This window comes from Chrysochloris asiatica, unplaced genomic scaffold (genome assembly GCF_000296735.1).
Source record: "Chrysochloris asiatica unplaced genomic scaffold, ChrAsi1.0 scaffold00039, whole genome shotgun sequence".
NCBI classification, from domain to species: domain Eukaryota; kingdom Metazoa; phylum Chordata; class Mammalia; order Afrosoricida; family Chrysochloridae; genus Chrysochloris; species Chrysochloris asiatica.
This window is the reverse complement of record NW_006408557.1, coordinates 17,308,803-17,329,844: the sequence shown is the minus strand read 5'-3', so window position 1 is coordinate 17,329,844 and position 21,042 is coordinate 17,308,803. Positions and strand designations below refer to the sequence as shown.

General features: G+C 42.5%; 1 protein-coding gene across 1 annotated transcript in view; it reads left to right on the top strand.

Moving 5' to 3' along the window:
• ZNF341 (zinc finger protein 341) overlaps window positions 1-21,042 on the top strand; it is an 87,287-nt gene that overhangs the window by 7,003 nt on the left and 59,242 nt on the right. The window contains exons 2-3 of the mRNA XM_006860760.1: window positions 10,166-10,362; window positions 15,388-15,537. Of these exons, the coding sequence (XP_006860822.1) occupies window positions 10,166-10,362; window positions 15,388-15,537 (347 nt within the window). The remainder of the gene's footprint in view (window positions 1-10,165; window positions 10,363-15,387; window positions 15,538-21,042) is intronic.

Below are 21,042 nucleotides of genomic sequence, written 5' to 3'. Positions count from 1 at the left end.
TATGAGTTAGAACTGACTTCATTGCACCTAATAACAGCAGCAGTGGTTGGTGATAAGGAACAATGGTAGTAAAGTGGCTAAGCTCTAGACTGCTAACCAAAAGGTTGGTTGGTTGGGTGGAACCCACCAGCTGCTCTGCAGGAAAGATATGGTATTCTAATTCCATAAAGATTGTTGTTGTTAAGTGCTGTTGCATTGGTTCCAACTTACAGTGAATGGGTATAGGGTTTCTGAGGAGCAGCTAATGGATTTGAACCACCTATCATGTGGTTAGCAGTCCTGTGCTGATCCTCCAGCCCCATACCAGGACTCACTCCTCCAGAAGGATTACAGCTTTGGAAACCCTACAGGGCAGTTCTACTGGGTCCTATAGAGTTGGCGTGTTGGAATTAACATGACAACAACAGGTTTGGTTTGATTTAATAACTAGTGAAGTAGCCATAAGGAGCCCTGGTGGCACAATGGGTTAAGCACTGGGCTATTAACTGAAAGGGTTGTGGTTCAAACCTACCAGCTGAATTGTGTGAGAAAGATGAGGTAATCTGTTCCTGTAAAGATTTACAGCCCTAGGTGTGGCACTGTAGGGTAAGCACTGGACTAATAATAACCACAAAGTGGGCAATTCAAACTCACAAGCCACTCTCGGAAACCCTATAGAAGGTTGCTATGAGTCGGAAGTGACTAGACAGAATCCAACACCGTGAGGTCACTGTGAGTTGGAACCAACATGATGGCAGTGGGTTTGGTTAGTTTTGAAAGTAGTCCTGGTGGCACAGTGGTTAAGGACTCAGTTACTAATTAAAAGTTGGTGGTTCAAACCCACAAGCCTGTTCCACGGGAGAAAGATGGCTTCCATAAAAATTATAGCCTAGGAAAGCCTACAGAGCAGTTCTGCTTTGTCCTCTGGGGTCACTATGTTATTGTTGTTGTTAAGTACCGTGGAGTCGGTTCCAACTCAGGAATCAAATGGTAATTTTTTTTAATGACTAATGATGTTGAGCGAATCATACAGTATATAACCTCTTGAAGTTAACTTTTTTTTTTTTTAAAGTAAAAAAAATTTATTGATAATCAGGGAGATAACAATTATAAATATATATACATTTAACCACACAGAGTTCCAAACTACATAAACTATAAAATTTCTAGAGATAGCAAATGATCAAGAACCAATGGTGCTGACATAGAGGACTAGAGTGGAGAGTGAAGCGTCCAGCTGATAAGAAGAGAGGGCATATGCATAAGAACACCCACACCTGCAGATAATACCCACTTATCCTGGCTTTAGTGACTGGATGATCAGAGCTCAACCAGAAGTAAAAAGAAGAGGAAAAAAAAACAACAAAAAAATATTCTCATACAATTTGATGAACTTGACCTACAACTATGGAAGCAGTAGCTCAAAAGAGGGAACAAGTCCTTACAACAAGAATCATTCCCACCCCCTCCACACACAGAGTAGACAGGGATGGGCAGCTTGGACATTGGCTACCCAAAATGGGGGGTAGGGGGCTACAAAGGCAAGAAGTGACTGGCTTACAAGCTTTCAAGAGGGAACCTAGAGCCAGAGGGCCTGGAGGAAGGTAGAATCTCCAGTGAGTAGTATTCAATCTGACTAGGCAGGGCTGATACAATGAAATGCAGACAGGTCTGTTGTGATACAATAGTGAATAATTGTTATCAGGACTGATTGTGAGGGTCAGAAATGTAAAGGTGGATGTTTTATAGCAAGGAGGGGAGTGATTAACTTTTCAGTCTAGGAGCAGAGGTTCCTAGGACCATCAAGGGAGAAGAGCAGAGAGTGGGACCCTACCCAGAGAAGCAGTGATGCCTGAAATGGAGCCAGAGATGATGATGTGGAGCTATGGAGCAGCTGGAGACTCTCGACCCAGAGAGAGAGAATGACTGTGTGCTGAAGACCTGGGGGGCACGGGGGAAGGATTGCATGGAGGGGATTGTAATCATGGCAATGAGACGATATACGATAGAATGAATGTAAAACTAATGTTCTCCCATGTATACTATCACATAATTCACAATAAATCATTTAAGAAAAAAAAAAAAGAGAACCAATGATGCTGAAAAAAGTACAAGTTGTACTGAAGAAAGACATTGGCGGAAAACATGTTTACAGGAATTGATAAAATACAATTTCAACAAACTGATGTAGCACTGGAGGCGTTCACTTATCTATGCTAAGACATTTGGAAGACAGCTACCTGGCCAACCGATTGGAAGAGATCCATATTTATGTCCATTGGAAAGAGAGGTGAGCCAACAGAATGCAGAAATCATTCAACAATATCATTAATATCACATGTGAGTAAAATTTTGCAGAAGATAATTCAAAAACAACTCCAACAGCACATTGACAGGGAACTACTAGAAATTTAAGTCAGATTCAGAAGATGATGTGGAATGAGGTATATCATTGCTGATATCAGATAGATCTTGGCTGAAAATAAAGAACATCAGAAAGATGTTCACTTGTGTTTTTTTGATGATGCTAAAACTTTCAACTGTGTGGATCATGACCAGCTCTGCGTAACACTGGAAAGACTAGAAGGACGCAGTGGCGGCAACAATAGACTCAAACATAACAAAACTGTTAAGGATGGTGCCGGACCGGGCGGTGTTACTTCCTGTTGTACATAGGGTCGCTATGAGTCGGAACCAACTCGACGGTACCTGACAACAACAGCAACAACATTGGATGTGTTGTCTAGAAAGCAAGTCTTTGATTATTGTGCCTTCTGTTTTGATATCTGCTGCCCTTCTCATACCTCATCCACAGGTGAACTCTCCTCTCTGTCGTCTTCTTCAATGATGAACAATGGTTTCCTTCCTCAACTAAAGGACTGTGCCTTTACCACAGGACTGCTTGAAGCCATATATAATAAGTATGTGGGCATCACATGTACAGCATCTTGAAGATCTAAAAAATGCAATGTTTTGCACTTACATGCATTAATTGATTTCAAATGTCTACAAATCTTTTATATTTAATATGTGAAAATCTCAGTATTTTTTTGATAATATGATTTTTCATAGCCAAGGAGTTGATTTCATCATTTCGGGGCTGGGATGTTGAGGTCAAAATGTGAGTTTCTTAATTGCTACTAACAGCATGGCAAAAAAGTTTTTGGCTTCCTGGTTTGCCTCTGTATACTGTATATAATGCTCCTGTACAGTTAGAAAGCACTCTTCATACCCACCAGTGGTTCTGCAGGAGAAAGATGAGCCTATCTGCTTTTTAAAGATCAGAACTGCTATATAGAGCCACTACTGAATCAGAGTGTACTCCATGGCAGGCAGTGGATTTGGCTTGTGTTATATATTTAGAAATAACTACCTTTCCATCTATCTTTAGGAAAATCCCACACTTGATTTATGTAAAAATGAATTCACAAAACTCCTCCAGAACCTGAGGATCATTGTTCTCAAGGCACAAGGCAACAAAACAGCCAGGCCTTATCTTCGGAAGTATGTGCTTAAAGCTAACAAACATTAAAGTCTAGGCTAGTGCTCAGGAACAACAAAAAAAAGTTAAAAAATTTTATTGATAATCAGGAAGATAATAATTATAAATATATGTACATTTAACAACAGACTTCCAAACTATATAAACCATAAATTGGCAGAATCAAAGGGGAAAATTAGCAATTCAACAAAAAGTATTGAAGTTCTCTCTATGTGGTAGTTAGAATAATGCCCCCCGAAGCGGTCCACACCCTAATCCCTAAAACCTGTGAATATATTACTTTTTTAATCTCTATTTACTTTATTGTTTATTTGTTTATAGACTTAAAACAAAAAATATGTATTTATTTAAATATCCAAAGGGCACATTCTTCCAGCCAGCCTCCTGCCTGCAGGCACACAGCCTTTCTCAGTCCGTGGGCCTAGAGCCCACAGCTGCTCTGTCTCTCCATGCCCTCGCCTAGGCCACGGTCTCTGCTGTCACCACTTTTCTAGTTAGGATCTCACGCTCCACTCATGCTCTTTCTTTTGACGGCCCTGGGAACCTCTCTTCCTGAAATGAAAGATTAAATACTTCCCTCTTTTAGGTACACATCTTCTGCAATTACAGTTGTGACAATTGCAATTAATCCTGCTAATAATTACTCAAATTGAGTGAATAAAAATCCTATCACTGTCGTCCCCTAACCGCCTTTCACCAGATCTATCTGGGAAAGAGGGAAACTATTCAGTGAGGAAAATACCTTATCTGGGAAAGAGGGAAACTATTCAGTGAGGAAAATACCTTACCCACCTCATTCTTAAACTAAACATACTCATGAAAGCTTATAAGCCAGCCACTTTGGTCCTTTATAGTCCCCGCCCCCATTTTTGATAACCAGTGTCTAAATTTCTCCTTCCTGTTAACCCAGTACACTGAGGAAACAAGGTTGTTCCTTGAAAGGAAGAATCCGTCCATTCCGGTTGGAATTTGGATTCAATGCATTCACAGGCAAAAGTCTAGTTAGTTCATCTAATTGTAGCAGTTTGCACTTGTTCACAGCATCAAACATCTTTATCTTCCTCAGTTCATGTTCTGGTCAGCTAGACACCTAAGCTAGGTAAATGGGTACTAGCTGCAACTTTGGGAGTTCCTGCACATCTCCCTGCACTTCAGACCAGACTGCCCTTCCTCTTCTCTCTCTCATCTCAAGCTCAGTGGGTACCAATGGAATATGGGCAAACTCAGCTTTGTCTTCATTGGCTAGCTTTTTTTTTTTTTGCCCGTCTAGAGGCTTTTATTCAGGGTAAGGAAGAGGAAGGTGACCTCTGCCGGAGAGAGAAGGCAGGAGACAGAAGAGAAGAGAGCTGGCTAGCTTTTTTCACTTGACATATTCACTGGAGATTCATCTAAGTTGTGTATATCAAGAGTTTTTGTTTTTCTTTTTATTGCCAAGTGATATTCCATGGTGTAGACATACCACAGTTTGTTTAACCATCTGCCCATTTAAGGCTATCTGGGTTATTTCCAGCATTTGTCTATTACCAAATTACCAGCTATTATAAAGCTGCTAAAAATAGAGATACATTTTTATTTCTCTGGGATAAATGTCCAGAATTTCAGTGACTAGGTCATATGGTAATTATGTGTATAGGATTACAAAAAGCTGCTAAATTTCACAATGATGGTACTATTATATGGTCCCATTAGCAATATGTGAGCAATCCAGTTTTTCCTCATCCTTGACAGCGTTTGGTATCATTCTAGTGTTTTATTTGAGCTATTCTGATGGGTGTATATAATACCTCACTATAGTTTTAATTTGCATTTTTCTAATGGCTAATGATGTTGACTGTCTTTTCATGTGCTTTTTTGCCACTTGTATATTCTCTGAGGTGAAATGTCTCTCCAATCACTGAGTTTTGAGAGTTTTTTTAAATTTATTGTAGTTAACTGTCACCCAGTAATTCTCCCAGAATGTAGCTTGTCTTTTCATTCTGTAGATAGGGAGACTGTATTTTGAGGTCTCCCAGGCACATTGCATTAAGATGGCACCAAGTACTTTGATGTTTGGATTGGAAGGATGGGGGTTGAAAATTGGAATTTGGAGCTGTTTATCAGTTGTGTACTGTTATGCAACACACCACCTCAAAACCTAAAGGCTCAAAACAACAATAATTTATTAACTCACAGTTCGGTGGCACTGCAATTTAGGTTGGACTCAACTCAGTGGTTTTTATGCTGGTCTCACCTGACTCACTCATGCAGCTCCTGGTTGGTCCCAGATGACTTCATTCACCTATTGCATAGTTGTCTGAAGCAATAGGAGCAACAGCTGGGCTCTTTATCTCTAGCGTCTGTCAGCCTAGCCTGGCCTCCTTCACATGGTGGCTGAGTTCCAAAGCAACAAGGCCCAATATGCAGGTACTTATCCTGGAGTGGCGCTGTGGGTTAATGTGTTGCACTGCAAGGTCGGTTTGAACTACAAGGTCAGCAGTTCAAGCTCACCAGCCACTCCTCAGATATCCTATACAGGATTGCTATTAGTCAGAACTGACTCAGTGGCACTTAACAACAACAATTAAGCCTATGCTTATACTGTGTTTGGTACAGTTCCGTTGGTCACAGTTAGTCCATGGCCATGCTCAGATTCAAGGATTGTAGAAATTGTCTCGACTTCTTGCTAAGAAAAGTTGCAAAATCTCATTGCAGAGAGGTGAATGCACTGGGAAAGGCGGAATATGCTGCTTTTTTTTGGTTTTTTTTAATAATAGCCTTTTAAAAATAAATTTTAAACTTTTTTTATTATGAATTGAGTGAAGGTTTACAGAGTAGATTATCAGTTCTACACTCAACAAATCTTAGACTTCATTTCAGTGATTACAATTCTCTCAGTGTAACATAACTTACCCTACTTCCTCCCTGTATTTCCTGTATCCATTTCTCCTCCTTTCCCAACCCTTCTGAACTAGTTGACCATTGTGTGATATGCATTCCTCACTCGTATTGGTGTCCCCCTTATAGATATCCAGTAGCCTCTTTAGAGTCTGAGGACTTCTTTCCTGAAAACTCACATGCTAACAGTTTTGTCTGAAATGGTAGAAAATATATGGAAACTCGTTCAAGGACGCATGAATACAGGTTAGGGACTCTGATGATTGAAAGGAACAAGTCTACTCAGGAGACTATGAAAGGAGAGACAGTCTAGACAGAGAAGCCCCTAGAAATTGAAACATTTAGGATGTGGCCAAAAGAAGACAGTGCTGGAGGCTGAGAAGGAATGACCAGAAGGATGGAGAAGACCTTGGGAAGGTGGCATCCTGAAGGCAGAGAAGGGACTGTTTCAAAGAGTGCCAGATGCTGTCACAAAATCTTTGGTCACATGAGATGGAGAGTGCCGATGGCCCTCATAGGACGCCTGATGTTAAGGGAGGAGAAATGGGAACATGGGTTTGAAGAAGGACATTCTGGAGAGACCTGAGCTGTGGGTGGGAAGAAGAGATTCAGGCATATATGCTTAGAGAGGCTGGTTTATGAAGATTGGTTTCCGGTGGCAGGAGGCTAAGGAGCCTTCCAGCTAGGAAGCTGGGGAAGGTATCCATGTTAGAGCTGGCAAGGTGGGAGGCAAAGCATTGACTGTAGGAAAAGCAGAAGGAAGTACACACTGGGTTATTTGGGAGGGAGGCAACTTCAATGTGAGGAAGTGAGTGGTATGGCTGGACAGTATATTACTGTGACCCTTGATGGTGATGAATGATGGGAAAACATGGAAGTCAGTGTCTCTCTCAAGAGTCGTCCAACCATAAATTCATATTGTTCTGTTTCTTGAGGAACAAAAATGATACAAAAACCTTGGAAAACAAGGAAAGCAAGGATGCCTGGTACAAACAGACTTGTGGATTTGAGGGTATGGATGAAGGAAACTTGTCATTATGATTTCTGGAAGGGTGGCATCTCTGACGATTCAATTCAGTCAGAGTAGAGAGGAATCCAATGTGGCAGTGACTTAAATTAGACCAGAAGTTAATTCTCCCATGAAAGTACAGAGAAAGCTAGTCCAGGACTCTAAGGATGCCTCTGTTCAACCACATTCTCAGAGGCCCAGGATCTTTCCAGCTTTTTACTCTGCAGTCTCGATAAGGTAGCCCTGGTCTCATGGTCCTAGCATATTCTTGTTCTAGGAAGCGGGATGTTGGTTGGGACAAGGAAAGGGTCACGTAACTGCAGCTTCTAAGACAATTTCCTAGGAGCTAACATACAACACCTCTACTGATACACTGTTGGCCAGAATTTAGTCCCCCTAGCTGCAATAACGTATCATCTTAATTCTGAGACTATGTTTCCATCCAAAAATCTTGGTTTCTATTACAATGGAGGAGTCCTAGTGTGGTGCTATAGGTTAATGTGCTGGACTGCAAGGTCGGGTTGAATTGCAAGGTTGGCAGTTCAAGCTCACTAGCTTCTCCTTGGAAACCCTACATAGGATTGCTATGAGTAGGAACCAGCTCGATGGCATTCAACAACAACAGCAACATTATAATGGAGGGATTCTCTTGTGGCACTGTAAGATAAGCACTGGACTACTAACCGTAATGTCAGTTTAAACCCACCAGATGCTCCTCGCATACCCGCTGCAGGGCCACTATGAGTTGGAACCGACTTGACAACCCTTAACAACAAATAAATGGAAGTAAGAGAGAAAGTTGATTGGATACCGCCTGGCATCTTTGCCATCGTAGCCTTGAAGTGGAACTGGTTTGTAGGAATGAAGTCTAAGGTGGGTACTGGGCCTGCCTTCTGATGTCACTACATTTCTTTTTTCAGGGATGGACAATCAGACTGTCCTGGCTGTCCAGTCATTGTTGGATGGACAAGGAGCAGTTCCTGATCCTACAGGCCAGAGCGTCAATGCACCTCCTGCCATTCAACCTTTAGGTGAGTGTTATGGATTGAATGGTGTCCCTCCAAAATATGTGTTATAAACCCTAATCCCTACATCTGTGTTTATAATCCCATTTGGGAGTGGGTTTCCTCTGTTATGTTATGAGGCAGTATTAGTGTAGAGTGTGCCTTAGTGTCTTTTGAGATATAAAAGAACAAATTGTGCAAGCAACTAAAAAAAAAAAATCAAGTTGAAGGTAGAGGGATGCTACGCCACATAAGATCTCTTAAGGAACCAAGAAAGAGAAGCTGAAAAAACACAAGGCCCTGTTCTCAGAGCTGACAGAGAGAAAGCTTCTCTGTACCCTGAATTTAGACTTCAAGCTCCTAAATTGTGAGAAAATAAACTTCCCATAATTAAAACCATTCACTTGTGGTATTTCGGTTAGAGCAGCACCAGATAAAAGAAGACAATGAGTATTTGCTCAGGTTCAGCGGCAGGAAGAGTGCATAACCCCATGAGGGACAAGGGGGCTCATGGCAGGGGTGCACTGCCCACTCTGGTCCCTAGGATGGCCTCTGTTGTCTGACCTTCCATAAAGTTTATAGCCTTGGAAACACTATGTTGTTATGTGCCATGGAGTTGTACTATGTTGTTAAGTGCTGTCAAATTGGTTCTGACTCAAAGTGAGCCCAGATAGGGTTTCTGAGGAGTGACTGGTGGGGTGAACCACTGATCCTGTGGTTAGCAGTACAGTGCTTATCATACATTCATACCAGGAAACCCTATGAGGCAATGGATTGGTATATATGAAGGGAGGAAACTTAGTGGCACAACAATTAAGTGCTCAGTTGCTAACTGAAAGGTCGGTGGTTCAAGCAGCTCCACGGAAGAAAGTCCTAGTGAGATGTTCCCATAAAGATTACAGCCTAGAAAACCCTAAAGGGCATTCATCTCTGTCACATGGAGTCTCTATGAGTCAGAAATTGACTTGGTGGCCTAATAATAACCTATGATGGTTCTTCAAAAAGTTCATGGAGAAATGGAATTAAAAGATAATAGAATTTTTCCATAAACTTTTTGAAGCCCTGTTAGCATAGTGGATGGATTACCAGTTGAGTTACTAAGGTTTGCAAGGTCAGTAGTTCAACTCTACCCATCACTCCATGGGAAAAAGATGAAGCTTTCTGCTCCTGTTAAAAATGTATAGCCTAAGAAGCCCTATACAAGGTTGCTATGAGTCAGAACCAACTCAGTGGAACACAACCAACCAACCAAATAATCTCCCTTAGGAGATTCATGGTCTGGTGGTGATGAGAAAACTGTGATATTGCCCAGAGCAAGGAACTGTGGCCACTGGCTTTGGGAAGACTTCCTAGAGGAGGTGGCGTCCAAGCGTCCACTCACAAAATGAGTTATATTGAGAGGCATCTTGGCAAAGGGACGAGTGAGTGCAAAGGCGCAAAGGAGTGTAATCATGTGATCCATTTTAAAATTCAGGTAGGACAACAATTCTGAATTTCTCAACTTTGAAGTGAACCCACTTTAAGACTTCTTGATTTCTAATCACATGATGCGTAGGTGCAGATGGTTGGATATTCTTGCAGATGCCTGTGTTGTTTTGAAAGCTCCCAGGAAGCACAAAGTTGACAGTTAACAACTGCGTGTTGAGTCACTGGATGTCATTTAGACTTTCCTTCTTCCTGGTCCAGCTACAGTCGCTCTTCATTTCTCACCATGATGCTCCCTGACTTATCCTTGCTTCATTTCTTTGATTATTCTCTTTCCCTCGGTGGCCCTTCCTGCTGTGCTCCGATCCCTAGATGATGAAGATGTCTTTCTCTGTGGGAAGTGTAAGAAGCAGTTCAACTCACTGCCAGCATTCATGACCCACAAGCGGGAACAGTGCCAGGGGAGTGCCCCGCCCTTGGCCACAGTCTCACTGGCCACCAACAACATCTATACCCCTTCAGCAGCGCCCACAGCGGTTCAGCAGGCCCCGCCTCCTGCCAATCGTCAGGTATTCATTCGTTTGTTTGTTCTGTCATTCATTCAGCAAGTCTTTTTTGGGCACTGACACCTGGTATGGCATTGTAGGCTCAGCATTGGGCTGTGAACCACAAGGTTGGCAGTTCAAACCCACCAGCTGCTCCTCAGAAACCCTATACAAGGTCGCTATGAGTCAGAACCAACTTGATGGCACTTAACAACAACTGTGTGCCAAAGGAAACCCTGATGGTGTAGTGAGGTGCATGCTGTACTGCTAACCGGAAGGCCCACCAGCCGCTCCGTGAGAGAAATCTGAGGCTTTTCTGCTCCCATAAAGAGTACCAGTCTCAGAAACCCTATACAGGATTGCTGTGAGTCAGAACTGACTCGATGGTGCACAACCACTAACCACTATGTGCCAGGAGTCCTGGTGGGGCACTGTAGGATAAGCACTGGATGGCTAACAGCAAGGTTGGCTATTCAGACCTACCAACCACTCTTCAGAAACCCTGTACAGTGTCACTATGAGTCAGAACTGACCTGATGGCACTTACCAGCACTTAGTAACTATGTGCCAGACACTATTCTGGATACTGGGGGTACATCAGTGGACAAGACAGACCAAGTCACTGCCCAGGTGGAGTTAGGTGAGATAGATAGTACAAAACAAGTGAATAAGTATATACTTATTTCAGACTGTTGTGTGCAGAGGGATAGGGGATGGCAACACATGCGTGGTAGGTTTGTCATTCTGTCTGTGGCACTTGGGGAAGGATTCTGTGAAAAGGTAATATTTCAGTAGAGAACAAAAGAGGTGAAGGAATGAGTCTGCTCCTAGCTTGGGGGAAAATAGGGGCGAATCAGCAAGGGCAAAGGCCTTGGGGTGAGAGTTTGTTGTTGTTAAGTGTCATCAAGTTGGTTCTGACTCATAGCGATCCTGTATATAGAGTTTCTGAGACTGGAAATCTTTGAGGGAGCAGAAAACCTCATCTTTCTTCCATGGAGCAGCTGGTGGGCTCACCATCCACCTGTGTTTCACAGTCCGGCGCATATTTACAGAGCCACTGCGCCCCCTTGGGTTTGCTTAAGGAATAGCAAGGAGGTGAGAATGGTTGGAGCTGAGTGAGTGAGTTGGATGATGGGAGGACAGTGACACTAAGGCCAGAGAGGCAATGCAAGGATCTGGCAGATCATGTGGATATCAGACCATGAGTGAAATGGAAACCACTGGAGGGTTTTCAGCAAATGAGGGTCATGGTCTGCTTTACACTTTAACCAGTTCACTCTGTCTTCTGCTTGGAGAACAGATTTATGCTTTCTCCAGTTAGGGGGCTGTTGTAGAAATCCAGGCTGTGGGTGATGGTGGCTTAACCAGGGAGTGGTGGTGGACAGTAGGGTGAAAAACACTTTGAAGACTGAGCTAAAAGGGTTGGCTGGATTGTGTGGGGTACAAGATGCAGAGGAGTTGAAGGCAACTCCAGAGTGGGAGTTGCCATTAACCAAAATGAGGAGAAGATTTTTAGGAGACACTAGCCCAGCTAGACATGTGTCCGAGACGACCATTTGCCCTCTAAGTGGAGGTGACAGAGAGACAAATATACAAGTATCAAGTCAGAGGAGAGGACAGGCTGGAGGTGGCTGGAGAAACTTCTTAAGTCCTTAGGAATACCATTCTGGACCAAGACACCCTGAGTGGGGTGAGGAGCTCTTAAGAGGGATTTTAAAATCTCCCTCATAAAGGAAGCAACAGCCACTGAGTTTTTAGGGAAAGTTTACACACAAGCTGAGCATATCCTAGGACCCCAGAAGAAGGGGCCATATTTCCCTCTGGCTTCCTTTTGTGTCCTTACTGCTTTAATATACTTGAATCTTCATCCATTGCATAGACATAATTCCTTCTATCAAAATGAAAGCATTCACCCTCAAGACCTATAGAACATGAAGACTGAAACTTTTCAAGTTGCCACAAACATCTTCTAGTTAAAAACCAGGAGTACTTTTCTTATTTTTGAATTTTTTTCCCTTGGTACACAGTTTAGAATACAATTCCTGGGTCAGAGGATAGGACTTTGTCTTCTGGTGTGGCCTGCTTTCCAGAGGGCTGGCCTACAAGTACTGCCTGCCTATCTGTACGCTCACTGCCTAGCTATTTCTAAAATATATAGCCTGCTCTAATCTCTCTCTCTCTCTCTTTAATTATAGAAATAATTCAGGCTCAGTGTAAAAAAAACACTAGTATATAAAGCAAAAAATCTCTTTCCCAAATTGTGGTTCCCTAGAAATACCACCATTAACTGTATTCCATACACAAATACGTAGCTTTTTTCCCTTTTAAACTAATGAGGATTGCATTATAAAAACTATTCTTCCAGGTTCAGCTCTCTACCTCATTCCTGATTCAAATATAACAAACTGTCTATAGCAAGTATTAAGTGCCCTCTTGTATTATAGGAAGTTAGAGTAATAGTTGGGTATTTCTAATTCTTTATCATCACAAATACTGGCATTTAACTCTCTGTGTGTGTTTGTTAATAGGTGTAGGACACTGTCCCCCCATTTAAAACAAGCTAAATGTCACCTCACAGCCCACATTGGAGGCCACATCTACCCACTCATTGGTTATCTTTCGCAAATTCTCTCTCCTCATCTGTAAACGGGAAAAAAAATTACTGTTGAGAGACTGCAGTGAGGATTAGTTGAAGCTGTTGGAAAAGAACTGTGCAAACTTGAGGTTTAAGAAAAGAACATGATTTTTCTCATTCCTTGATTAAGAGTTTTGTTAGCAAAAAATATCCACCCCACTTTTTTTTTCCCAATAAAAGGAAAGAGGGCAATTTCTCCAGGTCTGAGCATGGGAATGACTTAAGTTTTTAAATCATTATTTTAAAGTGTGGCACTATAGGATAAGCACTTGACCACAAGGTTAGTTGTTCAAATCTACCAGCTGCTCCTTGGAAACCCTATACAAGGTCGCTATGAGTCGGAACTGACTAGCAACAGCAACTTGAGTTTCTAGTGAAAGTTTACACAGCAAGTTAAGAAATAACTTTAGATTGATAACAGCTAGTTATTGAGAAACACAAACACACCCAACCCATTTTAAGTTACTTGAATGAACACAGCGTGACTTCCCATTTTTCATCTTAACCTAAACACTGGACTGCAAGGTCAGTTTGAAGTGAAAGGTCGGCAGTTCAAATCCACCAGCTGCTCCTCAGAAACCCTATACAGGGTCACTATGGGTCAAAACCGACTCGATAGCACTTAATAATATATGTGAAAGGAGTCTTGGTGGCACAGTGGATTAGCCATTGGGCTGCTAACCTCAAGGCCAGTGGTTTGAACCCACCAGCTACTCTGTGGGAAAAGATGAAGCTGCCTGTTCCTATAAAGATTTACAGACCTGGAAACCCTGCAGAGCAAATCTAATGTGTCCTGTACGGTTGCTATGAGTTGGAGTTGACTTGATGGTAGTGTGTTTGGTTTTTAACGCATGTAATATTATAAAAATATAAATGAGCCAGAATCTATCAAGGCCTCTCTTGGCCCTAACATGGGGCATTTCCCAATCTGCCTGGGCTACCTGGGGCATCCTGTTTCTAAGCCAGGATTATGGCTTCTGAGACTTAGTGGCTGCTGCCCCCAGAGTTCCCACAGAGACAGGTGACCCAGCAAGATGCCAAGGGCTTACCACTGAAGAAGAGCAAACACAGTGCCCTTTACATCTACTGAGAGGAGCAGGCTCTGTTGGTTGACACTTTATGAAGTCTGCCTTTCATCCTTACTAATGCTGAGAACAAATTATTGTTTTTATTATTACTGTGTATGTTTTTGAGTAATACATGTTTCCCTTTTCCTTTTGAAAAATTAGAATGTTGCAAATAAAAGCTCCTTTGATATTATTCCCCTCCCCTGCCCCAGGTAACTGTTGATGGGTATTCTTAGAGATCTTTGGAGACACTTTAACATATGTGTTTAAGTTCCCATAGGAGTTATATAGTATTGTTGTTTTAAAGGGAGCCCCTGGGTGTCACAGATGTTTCAACGCTTGGCTATTAACTGAAAGGTTGGCAGTTCAAATTCACCCAGAGGCACCATGGGAAAAAAGCCTGGTGATCTGCTTCTGAATGGCCACAGCCCATGAAAACTGCATGGGGCATAATTCTACTCAGACACACATGGCAACTTTAAAATAAATTAAAAATTTTTTTAACCTATATATCTATATACTTTTAGATTTTTCAAAATTAAGCATATATAATCTACATTTTTGGGAGTGCAATGGCTGTGTAGTATAAGCATTGGATTGCAAACCACAAGGTGGGCGGTTCAAGCCCACCAGCCACTCCATGGGAGAAAGATGAGGCTTTCTGCTCTCGCAAGGATTTCCAGCTTCAGAAACCCTATACAGGGTCACTATGAGTCAGAACTGACTCAACGAGCACTTAACAATAACAACAACAAGCTACATATTAGTATGTAATTTGCCTTCTCATGAGGTACCTTTTACCTGCTGTTTACCATGACTCAATTGCCAGTTTTCAAAGTCCATTTCCTGTTGATGGACACTGAAGTTATTTCCAGTATTCCACAATTCTAAAGTGCTGTAAGATAAACATTGGACTACTAACCACAAGACTGCCAGTTCAAACCTTCCAGTTGCTCTTTGGAAAGCCTATGCAGGGTCGCTATGAATTGGAACCAATTGGAAGGCACTTGGCTGCAAACAGCAACAGTCAAGATGATGTGAAGTCCTCTCACTCTTCGACTCCCTGTGGATATGTGTGAATGTTTCTCTGGGACAGATATCAGGAAGCGTCATTGCTGGGCCATAGGCTGTGTGTCTTACAGGGAGGTGAGACAGTCTCCTCATTTGGTAGATGAGAAAATGGAAGCTCAGAGAGGTAGTGTGACTTGCCCAGGGTCACACAGCTGGGAGCAGCAGAGGTGGAAATGGAACTCAGGTCTGTAGGACTCCAGAACTCAGAGTTTGCATCATGTCTTCAGCTTCCTTACAGGACTGCAGTCATGCTCTGCTCTTTGTCTCACTGTCCAGATCTCCACATACATCACAGTGCCCCCATCCCCGCTGATCCAGACCTTGGTGCAGGGGAACATCTTGGTGAGCGATGATGTGCTCATGTCTGCCATGTCGGCCTTCACGTCCCTGGACCAGCCTATGCCCCAGGGCCCCCCACCTGTGCAGGTAAGGAAGGGGCAGGCTTCTCACTAGGTCTTGATTCTGGGCCGATATGTTGATTCCTGTGAATCTAGAATCTTGTAAGAAATAAACAGCCTGGGCCCTAGCCCGCCCCATATGGAAAGGGACTGTCAGCTTTCCTCTGGGCCTGCCCTGCTGGGTCTGGGGAAGTGGCCACATTCAGGAAGAGACTGAGAACCTGACTTTGGGGTTTCATAACCAGAGTCAGCTGTGTGTGTAACAAAATATTTGCCATTTCTGTCTTCATATGTACAATTAGTGGCAGTAATGATCTTCATTATGTTGTTCAAACGTCCCCCTTATCCATTCCCAGAGTGTTTCATCATACAGTCCAGCTGTCTTGAATCCTGTTTTTATTCTTTACAAAAATGATTCATGCTGAGTAGAAAAATATTTGAAAATACACAAACTGCAAGGTTGGCAGTTCAAACTCACGAGCCATTCTCAAAAACCTTATATAGGTCGCTATGAGTTAGAACCGAGGCCATGGCACTTAACAACAGTCATTTGTAGTCTGGAAACTAAAGAGTCAGAGCAACTAGCTGCAATTCTTGACCGATCCTGGATCAGGAAACAAACAAACAAACTATAAAGCTGAATATTTTAGATAATAGGATTGTATTAAAAGGAGCCCTGTTGGTGCAATGTTTAAGCACTGAACCGCTAACCAGAAGGTTGGTGGGTCAGACCCAACTAAGTACTCTGCAGGAAAAAAGACTTGGTGATCTGCTTCTGCAAATCCTACAGCCTAGGAAGCCTCTAGGGCAGTTCTACTCTGTCATATGTGCTCTCTAGGAGTTGGAATTAACTCATTAGCACCTAACAACAACACAATACTGTATCGCTATTAACCCTCCTGAGTATACTCATTGGAGTCTGGTTATGTAAGAGATTATCTGTATATCTAAAAAGTTCATGGAAAAATGGAATGAAAAGATAATGGAAGTTTCCCACCAACTTTTTGAAGCCTCTCTCTCAGTCTTTCTGTTAATGTATTCGTATGTATGTATCTACATGTATATGTGTGATGTATACACACATGTGCATGTGTGAACACAAACAGAGAAAGCAGATGTGGCAAATGGTATTAATTGGTGAGTTAAGTGAATAGTGAAGGGTGTTCAGTGTATTCTTCTTGCAGCCTTTCTGTAGGTTTTAAAGTTTTCAGACTAAAAGTTGAGGAATAGATAGAGAGATATAAAAGCTTTTGATATAAATATAATATGTATATCTATACAAAGGGATTAAGGAGCTCTGGTAGCGTAGTTGTTACGAATCAGGCTACTAACCTCACGGTCGGCAGTTCAAAACTGCAGCTGTTCCGTGGGAGAAAGATGAAGCTTTCTACTCCTGTAAAAGCCTTGGAAACCCTGTGCGGGGCCACTATGAGTTGGAACCAACTCCACAGTACTTAACAACAACAACAACATACAAAGGGATCACACATGTACATAGTACATGTAACCTGCGCTTCTTTTTGCATGTGTAATTTATTGACTGATTACATTTGGAGTTGTTCAGCTGTTCTTGTTTTCCTGTTTTGAGTTATTCTTCCTTCATTAACATAAATTCACTGTCCTCCTCCCCCTGCAAGAGTCCTGTCTAATCTTTCGAGTTGTTGCTGTCAGTTTGATCCCATATAGATAGTTCTGAAAAGAGTATAATAATGCTCCAGGTAGACTTTTAAATTTTTTAATACTGGTGGTGCTGGTGGTGGTGGTTGTGTGCCGTGGAGTCGGTTCCAACTCATAGTGTCCCTATGTAGGGTTTCCGAGGCTGTAAATCTTTACAGGGGCAGAAAGCCTCATCTTTCTCATGCAGAAACAGCTGGTAGTTTCGAACTGCCGACCTTGAGGTTAGCAGCCCGACTCGTAACCGCTATGGTACCAGAGCTCCTTTTAATACTAGTTAAGCTAAACTATTGTTTGATCTTAAGAAGATTTCAGGATATATTTTTGGTTTATAATTTAAAACTGATCTCAAGGCAATCGTTTTAGAGTTCATCCAGCATCCATGTCTCCCAAAAGTGTAGACTCTTGGAGAATTAAAAATTCTAGTATTCATGTACCCCCTTTTAACTAGGATTTCTCTATGAAATCTTTGATCAAAATATTTCATGGCAAAGGAGTGAATTCATGGAGTGAATATATCTTTCATTGTCTTGGGTGAATAGACACTAATTTTTTAAAACACCTTTTATTGTGAATTGGGTAAAGGTGTGCAGAACAGATCATTAGTTTTACATTTAGCAGTTCATACACATTTTGTTTCATCTCATCGATTGTAATCCTCTCAGAGTAACACCACTTATCCTACTTCCTTCCGGTTTCTCATTTCTATTCCTCCTCCTTTCCTAACCTTTCGTAACCCTTGGTAAATGCTGCTCTTTTGATCTCAAATACTTGGTGTTTCTAAGTATCTCCCTAGTTTTATTGTTCCCCTTATAGATTTGGCTGAAAATTGAGCCATGAAGGTAAGTTCAGTTCCAGACCTGAAGGGTGATGATGGGCCATAGTCTCTGGAGTTCCTCAGTCTCTGTCAGACCAGTAAGCCTTGATTTGAGTTTTGTTTCACATTTTTCTCCACTCTCTCCAGGACCTTCTACTGTGATTCCTTTCAGAGCAGTTGGCAGTGGTAACCAGGTGCCATGTAGTTTTCCTAATCTCAGAGTCATGGAGACTGATGTTCACATGGTCCATTGGGTTAGTTGTTCCCATGCATCTTTGATTTTAATCACTCTTTTTTCCTCTGTAATAGAGAGATCAGTAGTTGTAGAGATTAATTATTAATTGGCCTAATAATTAAAATTAATTTAAACATTAATTTCAATTATTAGGCCAATTTACAGGGATGTCCCATGAAACCATGACCCTAAACCTCCAAACCAAGGAGCCGGATCCCATGAGGTGTCTGGCTATATACATAAGCATACTCCACAACTACTCTCTCTTTCTTTTTATCTTTCTTTTGCGAATGTCATTTTATATATTCTCATATCTTTACCTTTTGCTTAATTCTCTGTCTGTTGTTAGGTGCCATCGAGTCTGTACTGACCCATGGTGACCCTCTGCACAACAGAACAAAACACTGCCCAGTCTCACACCAACCTCACAATCTTTGTTACGTTTGAGCCCATTGCTGTTGCCACTGTGCCAATCCATCTTGTTGGGGGTCTTCTTCTTTTTCCCCCGACCCTTCACTTTACCAAACATGATATCCTTCTCCAGGGACTGATCCCTCCTGATAATACTTCCCAAGTGTGAGAGATGAAGTCTGGCCATCCTGGCTTCCAAGGAATATTCTGGCTGTACTTTTTCTAACACAGTTTGGTTTGTTCTTTTGGCAGTCCATGGTACTTTTAATATTCTCCTCCAATACTATAACTCAAATGCATCAGTTCTTCTACTGTCTTCCTTATTAATTGTTCAACTTTCACATGCATATGAGGGTATTGAAAATACTATGGCTTGGATCAGATGTACCTTAGTCCTCAAACTGACATCTTTGTTCTTCAACACTTTAAAGAGGTATTGTGCAGCAGATTTGCCTAATGCATTTCCTAAAATATTCCTCCAAACTGTGGCTTCTTGGGATTTTCCATTAGAAAAAGCCCCCTGGTTAAAACCAGCCCAAGTGGAGGCATTCTGCTCCTCCCCTTGTTTTGTCCCTAGAAGTTTCCTATAGTAAAGAAATACTTTTGATTTTGTTAACCCAGATTTTTTTCCCCCAAATGTATTTGACTGTGGAACCTCTTCTCAAAGGAAAAGCAATTACTCCGAGTACTCTTTATGAAACATTGATCAGCATTGTCATTTTCACAACCACAAGGAATTCTATCATATGGATGGACCATCCTTAACCTAGCCAGTCTTCTATAGATGGGCACGTTGATCATTTCCTTTTTCTGCTATTACAACAACCATTGAAGTCACCAGCCATGTATAGCTATGTTTGCTGACCTGTTAGATTAATTTTTTAAAGTGTTTTATTGTGAATTATGTGATAGTTTACATGGGAGAACATTAGCTTTACATTCATCCTATCGTATATCATTTCATTGCCATGGTTACAATCCCCTCCATGTATCATCAACCAACCAAAGCATATACCCCGCAAGCCTGCCCCCTGGTTGTCAGCGCACAGCCCCTCTCCCTCTCTGGGTCTAGAGTCCCCATCCGCTCCATCTCTCCACGTCATCGTCTCTGCCTCCATCTCTGGCATCACTGTTTCTCTGGGTAGGGTCCCACACTCCCCCCTTTTCCCTTGATGGTCTCAGGGACCTCTGGTCCTGGACTGCAAAGTCAACCACTCCCTTCCTTTTATTGCAAAATGTCTACCTTTACATTTCCAGCCCTCACATTCAGTCCTGATAGCAATTATTCACTGTTGTACCACAAGAGTCCTATCCCCATCTCCTTTCATCGGCCCCGCCCAGATAGATTGGATACTACTCAGTGGAGATTCTACTTTCCTCCGTACCTTCTGGATCTAGGCTCCCTCTTGAAAGCTTGTAAGCCAATCACTTCTTGGCTTTGTAGCTCCCCCCTCCCCCATTTTGGGTAGCCAATGTCCATACCCTGTGTAGCAAGGGGGTGGGAATGATCATCGCCATAAAGGTTTGTTCCCTCTGTTAGATTATTTCTGTAAAATAAATTTTAGGTGTTAGTGACTGTGTTTCATGGATCCTTGGTTCCCCACATATTCAGTGACTGCAGTTTTATGGGGGAAGGGTACTCATCAGGTGGGGTCTGGAGGCATCCAGGCAGAGGTATCTGGAGTTCTCTCTCCTGGAGGAGAGGAGAGAGGCTGCACAAGACAGACTTCTGCCTCCAGCAATGGAGTGCAGCAATTCACGGAGACTCACAGCCCACGGTTTTTATTGAGCATTGGTCATGGAGATGACATGCCACAATAACCTCAATTCCAGCCAGGAAGGAAGTGTACACCATAAATCACATTGTGTGTACAAACAATCTAGACAAGCTGGCAGTATGGGTCAGTGCACATTTGGGCCAAGCAACTTCATCAACGTAGGGAACGTACCAAAAGCCAAGTTCTCAGATGCCAGTCAAAGGCCAGCCTTACAAGATGCCAGTCAAAGGCCAGCCTTACAAGCAGGCCCTTCTAAAGAGAGCAATGCTGTGTGAACTTCCTGCATAGGCTAGGTCAGTTCTGTGGACTCTCTTAGAGCTGGGGTAGGAGCACCAGACTAATGGCTGCTCTGAATTCTCACATGGTTTTGTTTCTGGGTCTCCTTTCAGCCCCGCCCTCTGAGCCATCCACATGGCTGATTAAAGCAAATGCCCTTCCTCCCTGATCAACGAGGCAGCTGGTACCAAGGGGCTACGACACTTTCATTCTCTCTTCATTTTAATTCCAGAGCAGCCTGAACATGCATTCTGCTCCCAGCTATCTCACCCAGCCTCCGCCGCCTCCCCCACCCCCTCCGCCATTGCCCCCACCCCCACCTCCCCACCCCATCCCACCCCA